This window comes from Ochotona princeps, chromosome 10 (assembly GCF_030435755.1).
Source record: "Ochotona princeps isolate mOchPri1 chromosome 10, mOchPri1.hap1, whole genome shotgun sequence".
Lineage (NCBI taxonomy): Eukaryota > Metazoa > Chordata > Mammalia > Lagomorpha > Ochotonidae > Ochotona > Ochotona princeps.
In genome coordinates this window covers 11,987,245-12,009,955 of record NC_080841.1, presented here as the reverse complement: position 1 = coordinate 12,009,955, position 22,711 = coordinate 11,987,245, and the positions used below count along the sequence as shown (strand labels likewise).

The following is a 22,711-nucleotide window of genomic DNA, read 5'->3' as shown; positions in this document are numbered from 1 at the left end:
GATCACAACATCTTTTTAAAATTATTTTGTCTTGTGTGTCTTAGAGTGTATCTTGCTGTTCAGGACAGGGTAAAACAATTGTTGATAAGGAAGCGAATAAGCATCAATTCCTTCCTCTCCCGATTCCGTCTTACAAGCATTATTGACTTTAAGCAGTCCCCAAGGCCACCAGAGAGACATTTGATATTTGAAAGGAATCTGGTGGCCACCTTGTAGAGCCACCTGGATTGTATTCAGCATCCCTACCACGCAGCAGCTCCCTAAGCCTAAAAGTTGAAGTGGAAATAACCCACGCTCATGCATCAGACCAGATGCACTCCTATATCCCACACCCCGAGTGACCTGGATCCCTCATTAGTACTTTATTTGCAGCATATTTAATCAGCAGAAAGCCAGCATGTCCAAGGCTGGACCACAGCAACACACCAGAGCGGCCCATGAGCCACCAATGATTTACAGGGGTCACACATTAACCGCACTGCCAGCCAGTCTGTAGGCTGCCCGGCAGGTTGCGTTCTTTCCACCAAGCCGACAGTGGCTGTGTGTGCAGGAATCGCTGGCTCCTGCTGGCCAAGCTATCGTTGGTGACTGAATGCCTCCTTATTTCTTATGCTTCCTGCTCCTCAATGATGATATTCTCTCTCCAATTATTATCTTGGAAAAAATGCACTCCTACGCTACCAACAACAGCATTCCACAAGAGAGATCTCTTTTGCTTGCTCGAGAACTATGAAATCAACAGTAAAAGTTACGATGGGCACACTTATTAAAAGACGCAAATCAAACTTTGAGTAGAGCATTCTGATTTCAAAAACGTAATCCTGTTTTTCAATCTTTTTGCAAATTAATTTTATGTGTTCTCAGTTCTGTTATTTTAGTTTTGTTTTCAGGTGACCCCTTTTCCTTTCACAACCAAAAGCCAGTTTCCCAAACTACAGAAACATGGAAAGAAAAGAAGTACTCTGCAACGTGACTTTTTTTTTTCCTGTACAAGTGACGTCACGTTTCCATGAGACGGTGCCTATTCCTTCTGCAGGTAAGACGTTAAGATCAGCTCACAGCACAGCCTGCAGGGCTGAGAAGGTTCGAGAAAGGGGTGAGCATGTTCTAAGTGCAATGTTAGCTTCATGTCCTTGGAAAGTGCCAACAGGCAGTGTTCTTTAGCAAAAGCTTACCTTCCAGCTTCATTCCAACACTCAGACATTTCTGAAACCGGCAGTAAGGACAACGCTTTCTCTGGGTTTTGTCAATCTGGCAGTTCTGGTTTTCTATACATGTGTACCTTTTATTATTTTGGACTGTTCGCTTAAAAAAACCCTGTAAGACAGAGAAAACAGTGAGATGTAGTTGTAAAACCCCCAACACCCGTCTCTTCCATTGTTTCATTCTGAGGAAATCAGCAGTAAATCCTTCTATTGTAGCAGCTGAGCCCTGGTGTGTGTCTGTGGTTTATCTTACACCTCGGCAAGATCAACTCTCCCAAGCCCAGCCCCGTGATAGCCAAGATGTTTCTGGTGTCAGCTCCCCACCCCTCCAAAATTACACCAAATCTTGGGGAGATGTGGCTATGAAACATGTCATCCCCCGGGGGGAAAAATACCTCCTCTAGGCAGCAGAGACCCTGTCAAGGCAATCTGCTCCCCCAGAATCTGCAGTAACTTGGTGCAGAACCCGATGGCAGAGACCAACGCCAAGCGGGAAGCTGACAAAGCAGCTCAGGTCTTCCACAGAGGGCTGAGCCACAGAGGATGGGGACAGGCTGCTCACTGCACCGCGAGCCCCTCCGCGGGGTGTGTTTCCAAAAGCAGGAGAGACTAACCGAAAGGGAAAGCTCACACGGGCAGCTGGGGGGAGGAGGGATGGCAGCAGAGTGTGTGGAAAAAGGAGTGATCAAAAAGAATACTGGTTGTTTTATAATACAGCCACAGTTTTACCAGCATAGTATCCATGCTTGTCCTACAGGTCATCAAGAGAAATCTTTTTTTTTTCCCCCCCACAGGAAATGAAGAGAATTTTCTGGCAATGGTTTAAGATACTAGTACTTACAAAAAAAAAAAAAAAAAAAATGTTGGAAAACTGCAAATGCTGCACTTACTGGGAATAAGAAAGGTTTGAGATAAATCTTTGAAGGAATAATTGATAAGATTAATGACCTTACAATACTTTTTACATATTAAAATCCCTTGTGCTTGAATAGGTCATAGCCTCAGGAAAGCTATGGAACACTCAAATTGGGTTTCTTGATTCCGTGATAGAAATTTCCCTGCTCCCCCGCTCTCCCCAAAATCTTTAAATTTATTTTTGGAATAAATCAGAGTGAAATCACACAGCTGTGAATTCAGACTTTTATGTCTGTGGATAAAAAATGTGTAGCACAAAGCACTGAATACTCGGAAGTTAAAACATACTCGGGAAATACTTTGTCATGGTCCCTCTCTGGAATAACGATGCTTTAAATTTATATAAGTCAAGCAAAATCAATATTTAGGACTGTTAGGAAGGGAAGTCTTTCTACAGCTCTATCACTTTACTGCGCTAAAATATCTGGAAGCCGTGAGCCGGGCAGGGTTCTCTAAACAGCACACGCTGCTTTGCCAGTGGAGCCAGACACCTACCGGCAGGAATCGCCTCCCTCAGACTGGCTCACTTGCTTACTTTTAATTGAGTCTTAAAAGAAAGAAAGAAAAAAAGAAAAACACCCACAAGGCTATGCGAACTACAGGGCAGTCACCCCGGGGTTGATTTTGTCGTGGGTAGTCAGGGGAAGGTGGGAGCAAACCTTGCAGCTCTCACAGGTGAGAAGCCCATAGTGGTACCCAGACACTTTATCTCCACACACGGGACAGAGCTCCTCCAGGTCTTCATCATAGGAGTAATTCACCATTTTAAACTGAGACACTGCAACAGCAAGAAGGAGAGGCACCAGGGGTCGGTTAATTCACCATATATGGACTCAGATCCCGCAGCACAAGCATTTTGGTAATGCTCAGGTCAAATGTAAAGTTACAAACAGTCGGTATGTTTTTCTTTTAATCCGGGGCATACTGAACTGTTATTTTTACATAGTCAAAGTGAAACATCGTTTGGGTATCAGAGAACAGTACGCATCATTGTTATTAAAACTTCAAAGAAAATTCCAACTTTTCTGGTTAATAGTTTCAACCGGACACGACCGGTGCACCAGTCTCCTAAACTCTAACCAGGAAAAGAAGTGCGAATTTACATAAACAATCTGGAATTGCACACATCTGTCCATTCCCCAACTCCCAGGTCTCTCAAGGCAAACGCTCGCTCGGGGCACACACCACTGGGAGTTCGCGTCGGGGCACCTGGTGCTGCCCAGTGGAGCGCCAGCCTCGGTGCGGAGCCAGGGCGCTCACACGTGCACAGCCCGGGGCTCCCGGGGGTCCCCGAGCTTACACATTCACCCAAACACTCAGTTCCCATCTGACACAAGTCCTGCTCCAACTCCCGTTGGAAAATCTGTTAAAAAGAAAAAAAAAAAAAAAAAAGGAAAAGTGTGGACGCTGGACGGGAGAAAAGAACGCAGGAAGGAGGATGGGATGGGGCAGGATTGGATAATCCGCCACCGTGCGGTGCGGGAAGGTTTGCAATGAACTTCAGGTGTTTCCGAAAGTCTTTGCAAAAAACGTAAACACCTTGAGAGCTTCCAGTACAAGTCAAACAGCCTAACTCCCTAGGACCCTCGCGGCTGTGCCTGGGATCTAGCAGAGGAACTTGCGAGAGAAACCCCTCAGGCATACCTGATCCGGTTCCTCCCCGTGGCTCTGCACGCGCCAGAGTCCCGTCCCGGAGAGGCTGAAGGGCAGATCCGAGCCGCCCGGCCACCGCCCGTCCTCGCCCGACGCACCCCGCGCTCTCCCCTTGCTTAACCGTCCGCACCCCGAGGGCGCACGAACGCCCGGCCCGGTTTGTTTTAAGTTAATCAGTGCAGCTCACGGTGGGGTGGGGCGCGGCGTGGGGGTGGGGAGCCCGCAGCCGGGCCCAAGTTTCTCTTGATTTGTTTACCAAAAAGGAAAGGGAGAAACAGTCTCCGACCCCAGGCCCGTGGACCCCGCCTCTCTACCGCCTCGCTGACGAAGGCTTTTCTTTCTAAAGTCTCAACTTTTTCCCTCCGTGGCCTTGGGGACGCGTGGAGTTCACTTATGGCACTTTGCAGTCTGCCGAGCACGCACGCTTCGGAAGCGGCTCTTCCCGCACCGCGGGAACCTGGGCTGGGACCGAACCCGGTGGGGAGTAGGTTCTGCCAGAGAACCCAAGATAGCTGATCAGAGGCGGGAGCCTCGGGTTCGGCAACCTAGAAAAATAAAGGGCCTGCAGCGGGGTTCTCGCAGCGGGGCCGGCCTGAATCCCAAATCCGACACTCCCTGCTCGGGGTCTGAGGACTGGAGGAGTTGGGGAGCCGATGAAGAGTTGGAGAAGTTCGTTTACAGCCCTGGGACACTACACAGCTCTCCCCAAACTCGTGCTTGCACTCCTGAGCGCGGCTTTGGGCCGGGAATGAAGCGTGTTTTTTCCTACTTCTCCCCCCCCCCCCCCCGCTGCAACAACGCAACTTGTTCGCACTCCTTTACAAGGCGCAGCTGGGCAAAGGCTAACAAGGGGTACTCCCTGCGCACCCCCGGGATCCAACAGAGGACCAAACAAACAAACAAACAAAACAGAGAGACAGAAAGATCGAGCCCCGGGGGTGGGTTCCCTCGCGGAAAATCCAAACAGGAGCCGAGGTGGGAACAGAGGGGCCGCTATGGGCTGCCCGGTATCCTCCCGGGCTTCCAGGGTGCCCTGGAGCTGCCCAGGAAGCGCGGAGAGAAGCGAATCGGTCCGGGTCGCTGCGCCTCGCGCTCCACCCCGCTTCGACTTGGTCGGGAGAAGGGAGAGGGGACCCGGGAGTCTTTCCGTCAGGGCCTCACAAAGGGGCGAGTGCGCTCTCAGAGAACCCCAGGCCAGATTACGGGTGCGAGCCAGGCTGGCAGCAGAGCCAAGCGTGGGAATCCGGGACCCGGTCCCCAAGGGCCTCCTACCCGCAGGCCTCAGCCCCGGAGGAAGCAGTGCCTAGGCGCTTCCCACGCTGCTTTCGCACCCAGGGCTGAGTGAGCGGCCCGCTCCAGCGGCCGGAGAAGAGGGCCCCTCTGGCCCTTTACAAAGGAGGTGTGACAGGGCATTCGCCCCAGGTTCCGAATCCGCCCCTGCTTCACCCGCGCAGGATAAACTTTCTTTCCCAACCCGGCCCAAAGGAAAGGCCTCGCCACAGCCTACCGGGGAGAGCGTCCCGGACCGCTTCGCCGCGCCCCTCGCCTCTTACCCTTCACGCCGTGGGACTCTAACGCGCCCGGAGACTCCTCTTTTTGGGCTAGCCGGGTCCCCCAGAAGACTGACCCACAAACCGAGTCTCAGGGGGCTCTCAACAGCCCTACCCGAGGCTTGCAGAGACCCCAGGAGAGGAGACAGCGGATGAGCCCCTTCAGGTGGGGGGTGGGGGGCACACAAGGCGCCAGCCTGCCACCCCCTTTCCCTCCTCCGCAGCCGGGCGACGTCAGATCTCCCGGTCCGAGCGCCCCGCGCCCGGCGCGCGCCGCCTCCCCCGCACCGGCCCTGAACTCTGCTCTCAACACCTCCCCGGCCCTTTCAAGTTCGCGCAAGGGGGATGGCAGGAAGCGCTCGGGGATCACAGGCCGGCCGGCCCGCACATCCTGCGCGCTGGCTAGGGCGAGGATGGAAGAACGCCGGTGACTTTTCCTAGCATTGTTCCTTTCCCGGGCCGGAGCAAACGCGATAAACTTCTGAGATGGTGCCTACAAGCCCGATCTGGAATGACTGGCTTGGCACATGCAGACAATATCGCCAGAGATCTGGGTTTTGTTTTTGTTGTTAGCTGGGTAAAGGAACGGGCCATTCGTATTCCCAGCTGGTTTTTGGACTGCAACCCGGGGGCGGTAAGCTCTGGGCTACCCCCAGTCTCTCCGCAGCACCACCCGCGCAGGGCATCTCTTGGGAGTAACTCTGCCTCAGATCCTGCCAACAGTTCTGACTGTCCAAATCCTAGCCGGTTCTTGAGGGCCCACCTGGGATTCTGGGGTGCTCCAGGCTGCAGCAAGTCTCTTCGAAATCACCTCCTTCTGAGAGTGACTGCCCCAGGTGGAGAGTCTTCGCTCTCCACACCGAGCACCGGCCCGAGTGCGCGCAGGCTCCAGGAACACAGAGCCTGCCAGGGCGTCCAGACATCCCCGGTCTTAGGATGATCTTTTTATTCCCACACACCCTTCCGCCTTTCTGCGACCCTGCTTGAATGGCTACGGAGTTCCGAGCCTGTCCTCCTAATTATTAGCGACCAATTAGCTACTGCTTGGAAAACCTCTGCCCCCGCATTGTTCAACAGCCATAAACTTTTATGCCTGCCCCTGAGGAGGGGGCCAGACGGCCGCGCGCCGCCCCCCAGACCGGCTCCCCCAACGCCCGCGGCCGTGACTGCGCCCGCGCTGGTGCCGCTGGGTCGCGAGGCTGCAGCCCGCTGGGCGAGCCCGGGGGGCGGAGAAGCCTCCGGGGCTGGAGCGCCGCGGCGCCGCCTTACCTTGCATGTTTTCCGGCATCTGCCCCTGTTCTCCATGCGACCGAGTCAGTCCCAGCGCTTCCGTCTCCACTTTGGGCAGCATGACAAGGCGGCCGCCGGCGGGAATGGGGCGTCCGCGTCGGTCCGGAAGCCCAGCACCTGGACACGGGCAGCAGAGATTCAACTCCGGCCGAGAGAAGGGGTGCCCGGGGCGCTCACTCGCCCTCTGGCTCCTCCGGGGCTCCGAGCAGCACCTCCAAGCCCCGTCTGCAGCCGCCCCCCAGAGCTGCGAGACGTGGTCAGGGCTGCGAAAGCAGCGAAGCCCACCGAGTCCGCGCTCTCCGGCTCGGCTCGGCCAGGACGCAGGCGGCGGCGCGGATCCGCGGAGGACAGCGCTGCGGGCGGCCGGGCGGCGGAGGCGGCCGCAGGGCTGCTGTCGTGGCTCCCGGACGCCTCGGGCGCCTCCTTCCCCTCCCGCCACTCGCCCTCTGGCTCAGGATCGGCAGGGGTCTCTCTCTCCTCTCGCCACACTTCTTGCCTCTCCGCCCCTTCCCTCTATCGCTCTCAGCGTATCGCGCGTGCTCCCTATCACAAGTGCCGAGTTGTGAAGTTCCGACCTCCCTCCCCTGCCTCGTCTGCTCTCCCGCGCGTCCGAGCGCAGCCGCTCCAGCCCCGCGGGTGGCGGTGCTGGGAAGGAAAGGGGAAGAGAGGAGGAGACGGGAGGTAAGTAGGGCCAGGGGTGGGGGAAAGCCTGGGGGGGATGCGGGGCGCCTACGGCCGCTGGGGACGCAGGTTTCGGACTTGGGACACTAGCGGCCAGCCAATGAGGATGCTCCTGTCCCCTGGCTGCCCCAACCTCTTCACCCGCCTTACCCCCTCCCACCGCACCCTGGCCCGGGGCGGGGGCTGCACACGCGGCAGGGTCTTAACAGCTGGCGAGAGGCGACTTCTGAGCGCCGCGGCGGAGGCAAAGGAGCCCGGTGCTGCGCGAGCCCAAGGTTGGGGCGCGTGGACGTGGGTGTGTTGCGCGCTCTGGCTGCACGCCGACTGAGGAGGCTCAGGGGACTTAAACACCCACTTAGAAGACCTAAAGGAGAACCGGGGTGTTGAGTTCTCCCTGCGCGGCTGGTCGGTTGTCGGGGGAGGGGTGTCTGCCGGTTTAGTCTTCCCGCCCTCGACTCCGCGAGGCACGCGGTCTGTGTGGAAGTCACGCCATTCGGATCCTATTCTCCACCCCCAATCTCGAGTTCTTTCTCCCCCACCCCACCCCTGACCCTGGGCGCGGGTCAGGATTAACTTCGGGGCGGATGGGGGTGGGGGGGCGACTTATAGCTTTAATGAACTGCTTTTACATATAAATTGCAAACATCAGCCCGGGCTTGCCTACTTCATCCTAGCGTCTCCTTGGTGGTTGGTGGAATGGAGCTGTAGGAGACCCAGGGGCTCAGTGTTAACAGTAAAAAAAAAAAAAAAAAAAGTTTTTAAAGAACCATCTGTTGTGCAAGCTATCCGGCCACCAGCTCTGCCATGTCTACAGAGTTTTCAGATGTCATCCCAACAAGATTTAAAAAAAAAAAAGTCCCCCCCACCCCCCCCCGTCTTCCCTGACTGCAGGCGAAAAGCATGCGTTTTCAGGGTCTGCTGTGCAAACGGGTAATTATCAGCGTCCACCCACAAGGGGGTGAATTTGAATCTCAAAAGGTCTGGATTTATGCTATTTGAGTAGTGCTCACGCGGGCACTCGGCCGCGCCTGGGATCTGATGAATTGGAATATTTCAACCATTGCAATGCCACTTTTTTTTACACTTTGGTAGGAAACTGGTGGCCCACCCACAGCTGACATTTTGGCTGCCTGCTGACCCTCGGACTGAGTTGCTGCGTTATAAAAATCTGTGATCAGAATCTGAGTGGTTTAAATCGCAGCTCCAGTGGCATCTTCAGATTGCACACACACAAACGGGGTGGGGGCGCTGTCCACAGGATTGGGGAGGGAAGGTGCTGGGACAGTGGCCTTCAGCAGCCGAGAGCCTGGCAGCTAGGTCAAGGTGACAGTCTGCACTCGTGTGTGCATCATTGTGAGTGGACAAAGGGAGTCGGTGCCCCGGGCTCAAAATCAGTGCTCAGTTTTGCTGTGCTTTGGGTTAGTGGTGAACTTGAAAAATCGATTCTCAAAACTCCAAGAACTAGCGCCTAGCACTGCTTATCCGAGAGCTCTGGGCAGTGCCTTCCAGCAGCCAGCCTGGCAAGGATGCAGTACCCTGAGCTGGGGTGTAGCAGGGCAGAATGCTGAGTGGAGAAGGGACCAGGCCAGGGGAAGTGAAGGAAGTAAGGCGGAGTTCACGTGTGGCGAGGAACTTCGCCTTTACCTCCAGTCCCAGGCGAATCCGCCAGGTCAGCGGCTTCAGGGCCAGCAGGACCTACTGGGAGTGGGGAAGGGCGGGGTGTACAGGCCACTTCTCCGTCCAGACCCCTCCGATTGCCACCCCCAACCCCCGCCCGCCAACAGCTGGCGTTCAGTTCCCAGACCACTGGGATGGGGATAGGGCCTGCGGGGAAAGGATCAGATCCTTCAGGCCGCGTGGAGGGTCTGGTCCGGGCAGCCCCTTCTGTCTCATCGGCAGCCCACGTAGTGCGGTGGCACCGGAAAAGCTCCGTTCCCAGGCACAAAGACAAGCAAAGGATCTCCGAACCCGGAAACCCATCGCTCCCGGCGAACACCTCCAGGAAGGAAACAAGTTCTCCTGGGCCAGCCCCTTTCTGAGTCCCTCAAGAGACGTCGAAAACCCCGCCTGCAGTGGACGGGGCTGGTTTTCGTTGGGGCCCCAAAGGGCACACTGACCTCTCCCCGCGCTGCTCCGAGTGAGGTCTCCAAGCCTTGGGCAGTGGCGCGGGGAGGGGCGGCCCCAGCAGGCACCCGACGCCACGCTCCCAACCGGCTTCCAGGCGCGCGTCGCTAGCCTTGTGAACAGTCCGCTTCCGGACACGCTGTCCCCCCCCCCCCCGACCCTTCCATTTCCCCCCCCCCCCGGCTTGCGTGCCGCCGCCCCCAAAGTCTGGACCGCTTGCTCGGATGGCTAAGGTGCCCTGGGCTATTCCCAGGGCCCCGCTCCCAAGAAAAGCTGGGGAAGGGGTGTGAGTTCGCAGGGTCTTAGGTCTGAATCCTGGAGTAGGTGCGAGGGCCCCGAGGCCGGGATCTGGGAGAAGAGCCAGTTGGCCAAGGGAAGAGACAAGTCGAGAGGGCAGCAGGTGGACAAGGGCAGCAGCCTGGACGAACAACTCGCATTCCCGGCCTTGGACGACTGGACGCCGTCCCTCCTTCCCGGGCTACTTCGCCTCCGGGGTAGACGTACACAGGAACCCCCTCCCCCCCGGCTTTGTAGTGGGAGAAACTGAGTTGGCAACTGGGAATGGAGTCCTCGCCCCGCCCCAGGAGACTGCTGCGGCAGCCCTCTCTCGCTTTACCCACCGCAGGGCCCTCGGCTGCACGCCTTACCGCCTCCACCAACTTCTGACAAAAAAATAATTCTCCCCCAGTCCCCCCACGCCACCCCGCCGCCTCCTTTCCGACGAGCTGAGTCTCCAAGGGCTCGCCCTTCCCGGTTCTGACTTTGTCTTAAAGTGTTGATTGACGGTTGCAATTACGATGGATGATGGCTCTGGGAGGCTCCCGCAGCCTTGATGAGTCCAAGAAGCGCAGTCTTGGCATATTTTATCCGGGCTCGGCGCTCCGGGGCGGTGCGCGCCCCATTCACCCAGCTGCCTGGAGGCGAGAAGGTCTCGCGCTCCCCACCCACGAGGAGCCCACCGCGCGCTCCGCCCCGCGACTCTACCTTTGCGCCACAGCTCGCCGCGCGCTCTGGGAGAAGCCTGTTCGCGCCCTGCCCCGAGAAGCGTCGGCGCGCGAAACTCGTGAGGACCCCGGGGTCGGAAAGACGGAGACCTGCGAAGGTTGCATAGAGGTCCTGGCTCTGCAGGCTCCGTTGGATCAGATACCGTTTTCCCGCGTGCCTGGGCCGAGAGAGCCTCGGGTGACCCCGCCTATCCTTGCACAAAACTTACAAACCCTCCTGGTGAACAATTTCCGATGTTTCCTTTTCTATGCCTACTTGTGGTGCTTTTCAGAAAACGGGGCAGTTGCTTTTCTGGAAACCCAGATTTCTTTATTTATATATATATATATATTTATTTTCCAGAAGGTCTCCACTGGACTTGCGCTCCCAAAGCGACTGGGTCCCTGACTGTCCTTCCCGCCCCTCCCAGCTGAAAAGCCCCTCAGAGGCGGTCGTGGCCGTTCTCTGAAAATTAAGTTTACCCAGGTCCCCGCCCCCGCCCCTAGGCTCCACCCACCCCGCCCAGAGCAATTTTTTGTTTTTGTAAAAGTGGTGGGTGAAGTTGCGCATAAGTTAGCTTTTGGGCCCCAGCTTTAGGAAACAAACAAACAAAAACAAAAAACAAACCTGAATGGGTAGGCGGTGGCACCTCCTTTGGAAAGGAACAGCACCTTTCTGCTATTTCTATGGATGATATCTTAAAGTGTCCCAACCACAGCCCCCTTAAAAACTAAAAATTGTTCAGCACATAGAGGATCTGATTCCCAGTGCGTGTCAGGATGGGGGCCAAGGGGCTTATCTGCACGCGTCAGAGCTCAGCCAGGTTCCTGTCTGGGAGAGCCCAGGGAATCCAGACTCCCCCATCCGCGCCCCACTCCCCAGCTCGCCCTCCAGCCCCTAAAGCAAGGAGCCTGTTTTGGAAAAGCCTGGCCTGGCTCCCAGGACGCTGGGTGCTTGAGGAACTTTTGAGCTTTACCTGGGGTGGGAGGGGGAATTTTGCCCCAACTCAGGGGGCTCTGCACTCCTCACTTTGGCAGGGTCAGGAGTCAGTGCCAATGGAAGGCTGACCAGGACTGGAAGGAGGCAGGGTTCTGGAGGAGAGATCCAGGGATGGCGAGTCCCAGGTCATCCCTCCGTTCCCTCCACTGAAGTGGAGATGTGAGGCGGGGGTAAAAGGGGGGGCAGAGACTCCATCCGCAGCAACCAGCCAGAACACCCACACTGATAAAGGCCACCCAGCCCCACCTGGCCATTCCCATCTTGCAACCCTGCCCCCACCCGCCCCACCCTACTCCATCCTCAAGCTAGCCTGGGAACTGGTTCCTTTAGGCTAGGCAGCCATACTGGGAGGTTCTTGAAGACATATCCTGCCTGGTTTTGGATTCCTTGGCTTTTTACAGCGCTGGAATGGACAGGTCCCAGACTCAGCCTGTCCCTTTGGGAAGTCCCCTGACCCTGTGGGCCACTGGCCTTGCAGAGTTGTGCTGGTCCAACCACTTGGGGACCCCTTAGACAGCAAAGAAAGTGAAGGCTTGGAAAGGTGGGACCAGGAGTGGCAGTCTTGGGGCCAGGGGAAAGCATAAGGTGGGATGGATTCCAGACTCTTGGGGTGACCACACTGCACCTCAGCCTGGCACTCCGCTTTGTCTGCACCACCTTCCTCTTACCCCAGGATTTTAGCTTGGATAGATTTCTGACCAGGTTTACATTTCGGGACTGCGGTGGGGGAGAGATCCTGCAGGTGCAGTGGAAAGTGGGTGGGGCGAAGGGAGGGGGGCTGAGCTTAGGACCAAAGCTGCAGGAGGCACAGCTGGGTTTACCCCAAAGTGCTTTTAAACACAGGTGCCTAAAGGGTATCTTCCCGAGTCAGTCCACCCTCATCCCTAGGACAACATTATGTTTCTTTTATCTGAACTCCCTCGCTCAATTACAGTCATTTCTTTGCCTTCCTCATGCCCAACTGGCCCTGTTAACAACCCTGGATTTCCCCTGGGTTTGGTCTTCCCATCTGGGGGTGGCCCTGTGAATGGCCATGGCATGGCACTTCTGCCTCAGCTACCCTGCATCCGATTCTGAGATCCTCTCCAGGAAGCTGTTCTTATTCCATTGACAGCACCAATCTGCCCTCCTGAATCCTACAGGAGTCCACAGCTGACTTCCACGGGAGAATGAAAAGGCAGATGAAGCTGTCAGCTCACAGCCTGAGTCGACCATCAGGACTTATTATCAGCAGGAGTGTGGACCAGTCAGTTGCTACCTCGAGCCTTGGTCGTTGGGGTTCCCTGTGCAACTCTCACCTGACAAGCCGCCACACCTTCCCGATTCCACCTTTCCAAGCAGCAAAATGGGCAAAAGCAAAGTACACCCTACTGTTAACATGTTATTCTTCATCTTTCCCTCTGACTCTACTCAAACTCTTCTTTCTGTTAAGGGAAGCCACGAGGAAAGAAGGGAACCACAAAGCACGAACCACTAGACACTCATCAAAGGTAGACCCTTGGGGAGAGGCACTGCTGGCTTGTGGAGCTGGACAAGGTCCCACAGGCATCTGTATTCAAGGGTGTTAAATACTGAATGCATCTTTACTTATCAGTCACACAAACATGCCTAAAGCAGTTTCTCAAAACACCAAAAAAGACCCAGCCTTTGTCAATGTACCTGATCAATTTCTGCCCACCTGCTCAGTCTCAGGGTTCGATCCCTTAGACTCTCACCTGTCTTATTTCACCCGTGGGAACCCCTGTAGAGGACAATTCACCCCTTCCAACTCCTAAAGAAGGTTCCCTCCTCCTTCTCACCCCCACCCAAGATGAAGAGTGAGGAAGTTCAACTCCAAGAAGTAACTCTGCTGATGTGGGTCCTTCACCTGGAAGTTGGGGAGGGGGCTGGAGGGGAGAGTGCATGATAGCCTGTGACACTTGCCCAGCCCAGACCACCCCTGTAGGTGCCTGAGGGTGGGGTGGGGGGAAAGCTGGGACCTTTGTATCTGTCCCAGCTCCCCCCTCCACAGCTCAAGTTCCAGGCCAAATCTAAGATAATTCAGGTTGTGTCTGTGTCTGGCAAAGGTTCAGTACAGGAGATGGGCCATTTCCAAGCCTCCATACTCTTCCAAAACTGGTAACTGAAGTCCAGCTGCAAGGGTGTAGCAGTGAGCTGGGGTGATGGGTCAGGGAGCTGGCACTGCACACTGCAACGCCAACCAGTCGAGTTGGCTTTCAGCCACCCCCACCCCGGTGCGAGGGGGGCACACATCTTGCTTTCTTTGCTTTTCTCCCAAGGAAAACAGACTCCCAGAGTGTGGGGTGGGGGAGGGAGGCAGAGAGCAAACCTTTGACCACACAATTCCTGGTGTTGTGTTCTGCACTCTTAACTATGCACACGTAAGGACCTGTGGATACCGTGTAGTCTGGGGAGGGAGATGCATTAATAGCCTATCACATGCACCTCATTTGCAGAATTGTGTAAATTTAATGCGGGTCCAACCTAAGGCGGGTGCAGTGGAATGGGGTGCAAAGTTGGCAGACACTTTGGGAGAAACTGTTTTCTCCCCAGATGTGTGCAGTTATAATGGATAAGTAGAACGGGCTTGGCAGAGTAGGACCGCATATCCTCCTTTACCAGGATGGTAGGCAGAGGGAGCAGCCGTACCCCAGCCTTCTGCTCGCCCCAGTAACCCCACCCAAGCAAATGGCTATAGCCCCAGGGCAAGAGGGATTGGCGCACAGCGGAGGAAACGGCTCCCTTCTGTGAAGCTTTCCCTCACGCCTCCTTCCTCCATCCCTACCCCAGACGCATTTTACCTTCACAAAGCCACGCAGACCTACCCCTGCGCCTCCCTACAGCCGCACTTGGGCGTCTCAGCCCTGGACTGTCAGATCCACTTACGGGAAGTCCTCAGCTGGCGAAGGGGGCAGTCTCGCCCCAGCCGTTGGTTTCCCGGCTGAAAGCGGCCTGTTTGCCCTCTCCTTTGGCCCCATTCGACGGCTCTGTCTGGCCAAGAAATCTCCGGCCACGGCCTTCGGCGCTTCGGTGGCGGGGGGCGGGGCTCGGCACCCACAGGAGGCGTCTCCAAAAGGGACAACCTTGCAACCGCGGAGCTGCCGCATCCGCTGCAGGGGCAGGAGCGCGCTGCGAGGAAGACATCCTGAAAGAGGGAGTTCTCTCTCGGACTAGAAAATTACAACTTTGCGTCCTGGGTGCCGAGGGGGGTTGGGACGGGTTCAGGACATCAGGGTAAGCCCGCAGAGGCAGGCGAATGCCTCCCGAACCAGGCTGGGTCCCCGGGGTGGAGTGGGATGGGGGGAGCCCCGCGGGCGTGCTGGGCCCCGCCCTACCCCGCCCTGGCCGTGCTCGGGGTACGGAGAACGCTCCAGCTTGCGAGCAGGGAGCCTGGCCCCACCTCCCCCTTCCCTCCTCAGTCCCCGCCCGCCGGGGGTCTGCGGACCCCACCCTGCCGAGCCCCGCTCCTGGCGCTGGTCCCGCCTGCATCTCCGGCTCTCCTCCCACCCGCGTTTGCTTTGTTATCTGCAAAGCAGTTGATTCTCTGTGGCACTGAGGGTGCCTCCCCCGAGTTTTCTTTTTCTTAAGTACATATATTTAAAAAAAATTACCTCAGTTGATGTACGAATACTTCACAGTGTAGTTGGCCCATTAAAGAAAAAAAAAAGCCATCATTGTATTCAGTGGAGTCAGCTGGCTGCCCCGTGGGGCCGGGAGAAGCTCGGACCAGCCCAGCCTTCCCCGGTTCCCGCGCCTGGGACTCCCACTGCGCCCAGGCCCGGGGCACCCGGCGCGGGGAAGCTGCTCCGGGGGCGGAGGAGGCAGCTCGGACACCTGGAAGTCACTAATGGAATGGAGTCTAGCTGAAAAATGAACAACTTTGTGACTCTTCCTGTTTGTTTTTTCAATGAAAGCTAGCTTTAGGTACTTCTGTTTATAAAAGCAAGACATGTAGTTCTTTATTACTAAAAACAACTCATAATTCTTATTGCTTATCTGATCTTTTGCCTACATTTGGTTTGCTAGAAAAATAAAGGATTTTTAACAGTATCTGAAAACTATCAAAGTTTCATTAATTATCATTAAGTGGGATAAACTTTCAAGTTTGAGTTTATTATTTCTGATTAAACGTTATCAGAAAGCATTAAGGATAAAATTGACATATTTTGAATTTTTTTCTAGCTCTTTTGGGCTAGCAGAATGATATCCAAAAACAGCGTATGTATAATATGTGATGAAATAGCCATTTGCATTTGAACTGCAAAAATGAAAACTGAAATATACACGCATGGGTGTGTTACAGGCCCTTAATAAACACAACAAGAGAAGTAGTGATTTAAAATATAAAACCATCAATGAGATTAAGTTAAGCGTGTTCAGGAGCAACAGAATAACGACTGGGTGGTAAATAGCAACTCCTACTTACCCATAGGCGTGAATCCGTGCTTGAGAGAGGCTTGTAAACCCCCAGAGTTGCAACTAGAAGACATTCTCCTTGGAACCATGGGCAGTCCTTTGGTTTATGGCAAAAATCATTGAGCATACGAAACAGTGTAGCCTGACACAGTTTGTGGCCTTGGGAAAGACACATCAGACTACAGTAACCCTTAGTGAAAGTTAAGGGGAAAAAAAAGGATTCAGAATTTGGAAAGTTACAGGAAAGTCTTTCCTGGACTCTGTACTGTTTCCAGCGTTAGTGACCTGCTGTAAACCATGTATCCAGTTTCATGATGGTTTCTAATCAGAGGAATGGGAACTTCTGATAGGTTTAGTCTGATCACATGACTCTCTGCAGGTTGATAAGCGGACCCTGTTATAAAGTGACAGCAAAAGAGATAAGAACTCTTGGCAGATAATGGCGAAGAAATGATTAACTCAGAAGTGGAGAGGTGCTATGCAGCACAGAGAGTGGAGAGTTGTAAACCCAAGGGTCAGAAGATCATATTGAGTGGCTAAAACTCCAAACCAGCTCAGATCCACTAACTCAACTAAGGCTTGTGACATAGCGCCTTGATGTCATCACCTATTTGCATAGAGGAGGGCAGACCCGGCTGCTCTGACCTCTGCAAATACATGATAGATGATAACATTGACAGACATTAATTCTTAAAGGGATGACTGCAAATATGAACAACACTTTGCAACACTACAGGTAGCACTGCTAATCTTGGAACCATTTATTTAGTCAGGTTTTGGTAAACTCTCTTCTCTCTCTCTCTTTTTTTTCAGTCCAAACTCACCATTAGTGGAGTTAATTTGAGCTTGTTTGCACATTGGCCATTTGGTTAAGAGGACAACTTCTCCCCCAGTAAAGTCAGACTTTGAGATTAATGTTGAAAAAAAAAAATCACAAAGGTGAAAATACCTTTTCTGTAATTGCAAAAGTGATTATGTGGTTGGCTTCATGAAAAAAATCTGTTACTCTTCCCCAGGAGAGAAGTATTACTCCAATGAGCAGACGGAGTTTGTTCTGTTGAATATCCTTATTGTTATTCAAAGTAATAAAATCTAGATTCCTAGGGCAATGCAGATCTTTTCCCACATTCTGGAAGTTGGTTTTCTTCTTTTGAGTTTGCTAGTTGAGTAACCTTTTTTATTCCTTTGTATGAAAAAAACAGATGTTGGTATACGCAGTTTTCCCTTTCCAGGGTGTGTGTGCTTAGGCTTGGGCTTGACAGCATACAGTAGGAAAAGCAGGATTGTGGTTTGCGTGAGGCACCTGTTCTCTGTTGTGGCTGAGGCTCTGTGGTCCTTCCAGCCTTGCTTCGTTCGCTGTTGTCCTGTTGCACAATGGCCACCAGCAGTCCAGCCATCGCTTCTGAGAAGCAAAGAGGAGGAGAGGAAGCGAACTCCTTCACAGAAACATTTCCTCAATGTTCCATGTTTGAAGAACATTTCCTTAACCACACAGACACCGTTTACATCCCGCCAGACAGACTGTAGATGCATATCAGTAGTTAGCGGCAAGGGAGAATGGCAATTGAAGTGTTTCAGCTGGGCAGCTAAATAAGTACTCAAATTAAGAAGAATTTGGTAATTACAATTATCATGTCAGCCCTTTGCTATTCTTTCTTTGACTAATCATGGCATATTACTAGAAGTCTACCCATGTGTGTTCAAGGGCATGCAACTCTGTAAAGCAGATGTTCTGTTTAACTTAGGAATCCAAAAAGCTTTTGCTTGTGCAAATTATACTAACTAGTATTTGCTGTATTGAAGATTAAAATGGAGAAATTTGCAAATATTTGTTTTGTAAATACATCAATGTATTGTTAAGTAATAGATTTGTTATGTATTCGTTTATTTTTAATAAGTTAATTTTAAAATATTCATTTATATTTATTTATTTATGTATTTATTTATATTGGAAAGCCTATTTACAGAGGGAAGGAGAGACAGAAAGATCTTCCATCTGCTGGTTCACTCCCCAAGCGGCCACAATAACCAGAGCTGAGCTGATCTGAAACCAGGAGATTCTTCCAGGTCTCCCACGTGGGTGCAGGGGACCAAGGCTTTGGGCCATTCTGACTGCTTTCCCAGGCCACTAGCAGGGAGCTAGATGGGAAGTAGCGCAACTGGGACACAAACCAGTGCCCATATGGGATCCTGGTGCATGCAAAGTAAGGGCTTTACCCAGGCTGTTGCATCGGGCCTGTCATTTTTATGTCTTTGTTTTTTAAAGATTTATTTATTTTTATTGGAAAGGTGGATATACAGAGAGGAGAGACAGAGAGGAAGATCTTCCATCCGATGATTCACTCGCCAAGGGACCACAACAGCTGGAGCTGAGCCAATCCGAAGCCAGGAGCCAGGAACTTCCTCCAGGTCTCCTACACGGGTGCAGGGTCCCAAGGCTTTGGGCTGTCCTCGACTGCTTTCCCAGGCCACAGGCAGGGAGCTGGATGGGAAGTGGAGCTGCCGGGATTAGAACCGGCGCCCATATGGGATGCAAGGCAAGGACTTTAGCTGCCAGGACATCACACTGGGCTCACCTCTGCATTCTTTGAAAAAAAAAAAAAAATTGAAAGATTTATTTATCTGAAAGGCAGAATTATAACAGAGAAAGGGAGAGACACATAGAGATCTTTCTCCATCCTCTGGTTCACTCTTCAAATAGTCCCAAAGCTATGGTAGACCAGACTGCAGCCAGGACCCAGAAGTTCCATTTTGGTCTCCCACATGGCTGGCAGGGGCCTGTGGACCTGGGCAATCTTTGCTATTTTTCCAAGTGCATTAGTGGAAACTGGATCGGAGGTGAAGCACGGGGAACTCGTACCTGTGCCTGTGTGGGATGCTGACATCGGCAACCTTGGCTTGAGTCACGGTGCCACAGTGCCAGCTCCTGCTGCTGCGTTCTGTCTGCGGTGATACTGTCCTGGCTGAGGAATGTAAAAAACATGAACTCATGGAGGGGAAGCTATAAAGGAGAGTATTACACCTTCTTTACATAATTACATTGTCTCTGATCCTGCACCAAAACTCTGCAAGCAGCATCTTCCCGATGATTAGTTGAAATTTGGAAATCTGAAATAATAATTAGTGAACTTTTTCAAATGTTAGTACATTAAAACTCGTCAGCTTATTTTATGCCTCAAATGCATCTTTTGTGGGTGCCTAGTCTTGTGATTATGTGTATTGGCCATTTGGAAGGTAGGGTTTTAGTGAGGTTTTCCAATTTTCCATTTGTGGACACATTTCATAATACAGAATCACAATGACCCCTCAGTTGAAGGCAAGAATCTCAGAAAAGGCCCTCAAATATTGGGAAACTTCCAAAAATGAAAATATGCTTTACCAAGATGCGGATTTTCACCCCCAGATTAGAATTTTATCAGTCGGGAAAAATCTCATCAGCTATTTTCCTCAAAGTAATAGTTTCACTACATTTTTGTTTGCGGAAATGCCTCCCAATTTATTTGAAAGGCAGAGTTAGAGAGAGAGAGACAGAGAGAGAGAGAGAGAGAGAGAGAGAAAGGGTGGGAGAGACAGAGCTCGTCCATCTGCTGGTCATTCCCTGGATGACTGTCAACCGGTGTTGCGCCAGGCAGAAATGAGGAGCCAGAGGCTTGTTCTGGGTCTCCATGAGGGTAGCAAGGATCCAGACCTTTGGGTTGCCTGCTCTGCTTTTCCCAGGCTGTTAGCAGGGAGCTGGATTGGAACTGAAGCAGTGAGGACACAAACTGGTGCTCCTGTGGGATTCTGGTTGTGTAGACGGTGACTATCCATTATATCACAGGCTGACTGTCAGTCATTTTTGACAAATAAAAGTAATGTCTTGGGCCCAGCTTGATGGTACAGTAGCTAAACCCTTGCCTTGCATGCACCAGGATCCCATATGGGCACTGGTTCACGTCCCAGCGGCTCCATTTCCCATCCAGCTCTCTGCTTGCTGCCTGGGAAAGCAGTCAGAATGGCCCAAAGCCTTGGTCCCCTGCACCCACGTGGGAGACCTGGAAGAATCTCCTGGTTTCAGATCAGCTCAGCTCCGGTTATTGTGGCTGCTTGGGGAGTGAACCAGCAGATGGAAGATCTTTCTGTCTCTCCTCTGCCTTTCCAAGAAAAAGAAATAAATGTTAAAAAAAAAATTAATGTGACAGCAATAACTAGTCATTCACTCCAGCAAATGTATCAATGTTGTCCTCAGGTCAGCACCATGCTTTAATTTTATCATCAAATAATGCTTGGAGAAATGTCAAGAACTATGGGAGAAATTTAATTTTCACGGCTTGGTTTGGTTAGAGGTGTATTCCTGAAGAGGATCAACCTCTACGACCACATCACGTACTTGATAAGTCAGCTAATGTCCTAGGCGGGGGATACAAAGTTCAGAATTAAAAAAAGAAACCCACAGTTTATTAAGCTTGAAAGGCAGAGATAGAGAGAGGGGTCTTCCATCCACTAGTTCACTCTGCCAATGACCACAACCTTCAGGGTGGGCCCGTAACTCCATCCACATCACCCACAAGAGGGAGAGGCCCAAGTGCTTGGCCATCTCCCTCTGCCTTCTCAGCCATATTAGCAAGACACTGGATTGGGAACGGTAACCAGGACTCCAACTGGCTTGCAGATATAGGATTCCCGCGTCACAAGCGGCAGGTTTAACTCTCTGGCCCCAAAGTTCAGAGTGTATTATACAACGTCAACCTTTTCCAGTCTCATCAGGGTTTCTACCCTGGATGGGGGCTGCCTGTTTTGAGCGATGCAGAGAGATTTAAGGATCACGGTCTGTGAAGTAATCTCCCGTTGGAAGCTGGCTTTGCACTGCCAATGTCAAGATGATTTTAAAGCCCACCTTGAGGGGTGGGGGACTGGCTTAGTGATTGAGACGCCCCAATTCTGCATCAGATTTAACTCCTGGCTGCAGCGCATGATTCTAAATTTCTGCTAATACAAATCCAGAGAGGCAGTGTGTGATGGTTCCGGTCGTGGATTCCTGCCGCCCACATGGGAGACCGGGATTGAGACGCAGGGATCCAGCTGTGGCAGACCTGGCCTGGGGCTCATGCCTATGTTTGGGGAGTGAAGCAGCAGCAGACAGAAACCTCTGCCTTTGTGTCCCTGCCTTTCAAAGAAAAAAAAAAAGAATACATTAAACACTTTTAAAAAGAATGAGCAACTAAAAATGTACCTTCTTACAGTGAGGTGTGTCATCGGTTGGTTGGAAGACTAACTGCTAAGCAAATGGTTTTATCTTCTTTAGGGCAGTAAAATTAGAAAGCTCGAGGAATTCTTCTTGAGCCCTAGAAGCCCCTTCCATTGGAGGACTTGGGGTTTGTGAGCGAGAGGCCAAGACAGGTATTTCCCCGGGTCAGCACCTGTAAGGACCAGCCAGGGACTAGGGAGCTGCTGTCTAGGGGAGTGTTCCCATCAGGGGCACATTTCAATACAATTAGCTCTGTTGCTTAATGTTCCTGAGGCTAAAGTTCAATTTTTAATTCATGCAGAAGAGAAAATTTTACAAAGGGGAAAGCTGCAGTATTTGTAGGCTCAGAAGACTACAGTGTTTGCGGGATCAGACGGGCATCTGTGAGCTTGGCTAGGAACTGAGAAGTTGTGTCTTAATTAGAAAGAAAGCAGCAGATGATGCTTGTCCTGAGCTCATGAAGAGGGAAAGCATCTTCTCTAGCATTCTAGTCGGATGAGATACCAACTAAGTTGGAGTGTAAATTCATGTTCTTACTCTATTTTCAAAGTTCTACATATATATATGTATAATACATATATACATAGAGAGAGAGAAAATTATGTATCTATCTATATAATTTTTAAAGATTATTTGTTTGGAAGGCAAAGTTACAGAGACAAATGGAAAGACAAATCTTCCATCCACTGATTCATTCCCCAAATGGCCACAACAGCCAAGGCTGGGTTGGGTCAGAGGCAGGAGCCTAGATTTCCATCTGGTTCTCTCACATAGGTGCCAGGGTCCCAACCACTGAAGCCATCATCTGCCTCTTGCCCGGGGTCATGAGCAGGGAGCTGGATCAGAAGTGGAGCAGTTGGGACTTAACCTGCTCTCACATAGGATACAGGCACTGCAGACTGCAGCTTAACCCTCTGCACCACAACGCAGACCTCAATGCTAAAATCTAAATTTAATTGTGTTTTATTCTTTCACTTTTTCTGGAAGAGATTTGCATATCCAGCACATGTGTAAACAATTTCAAACTTTTATGGCTGTTAGATTACACATACTAGCATTGACAACTTTTCCAAACTAACGTGACTTTTAACTCAGTCTGAACATTTTTAAACAAAAACATTTTAAACAAAACAAAACAAAAATAGATTTAGCAAGCATTGTTCCAAGATTCACATTTCAGAATTTATGGTCCTTTTTTCTAAAAAAAAGATTTATTTTATTTTATTGGAAAAGTCAGATATACAGAGAGGAGGAGCCTCTTCCAAGTCTCCCACATGGGTGCAGGGTCCCAAGGCTTTGGGCCGCCCTCTACTGCTCTCCCAGGCCACAGGCAGGGAGCTGGATGGGAAGCGGGACTGCTGGGGCACCAACCAGCACCCATATGTGATGCCAGGTGAGGATTTTAGCTGCTAGGCTACTATGCCTGGCCCATATGGTCCATTTCTTACTGTGGTAACTGTTGATTTCATTGCTCTGCTTGGCCCACTTTTTTTTAAAGATTTATTTTATTTTTATTGCAAAGTCAGATATACAGAGAGGAGGAGAGACAGAGAGGAAAATCTTCCATCCATTGATTCACTCCCCAAGTGACCACAATGGCTGGTGCTGCACCCATCCAAAGTCAGGAGTCTGGAACTTCCTTCAGGTCTCCCATGTGGGTGCAGGGT

The 22,711-nt window shown here is 52.0% G+C and overlaps 1 protein-coding gene across 5 annotated transcripts in view; it reads right to left on the bottom strand.

Annotated features, from left to right (window-relative positions):
- The window catches only part of NR5A2 (nuclear receptor subfamily 5 group A member 2), a 115,532-nt gene extending 99,449 nt beyond the window's left edge, over window positions 1-16,083 (bottom strand). Inside the window, exons 1-4 of one of the 5 annotated variants that reach the window (XM_004578788.2) lie at window positions 15,828-16,037; window positions 6,593-6,730; window positions 2,780-2,898; window positions 1,176-1,317 (exon numbers count right to left, since the gene is read on the bottom strand). In XM_004578788.2, coding sequence (XP_004578845.2) covers window positions 1,176-1,317; window positions 2,780-2,898; window positions 6,593-6,730; window positions 15,828-15,906 — 478 coding nt within the window. In that variant the 5' untranslated portion in view covers window positions 15,907-16,037. Of the gene's footprint in view, window positions 1-1,175; window positions 1,318-2,779; window positions 2,899-3,305; window positions 3,439-5,326; window positions 6,324-6,592; window positions 7,042-15,827 lie in introns of those variants that run through there. The other 4 variants (XM_004578789.2, XM_058668972.1, XM_058668970.1 and 1 more) reach the window with 4 other exon arrangements.
- Between the last annotated feature and the right edge of the window lie 6,628 nt (window positions 16,084-22,711).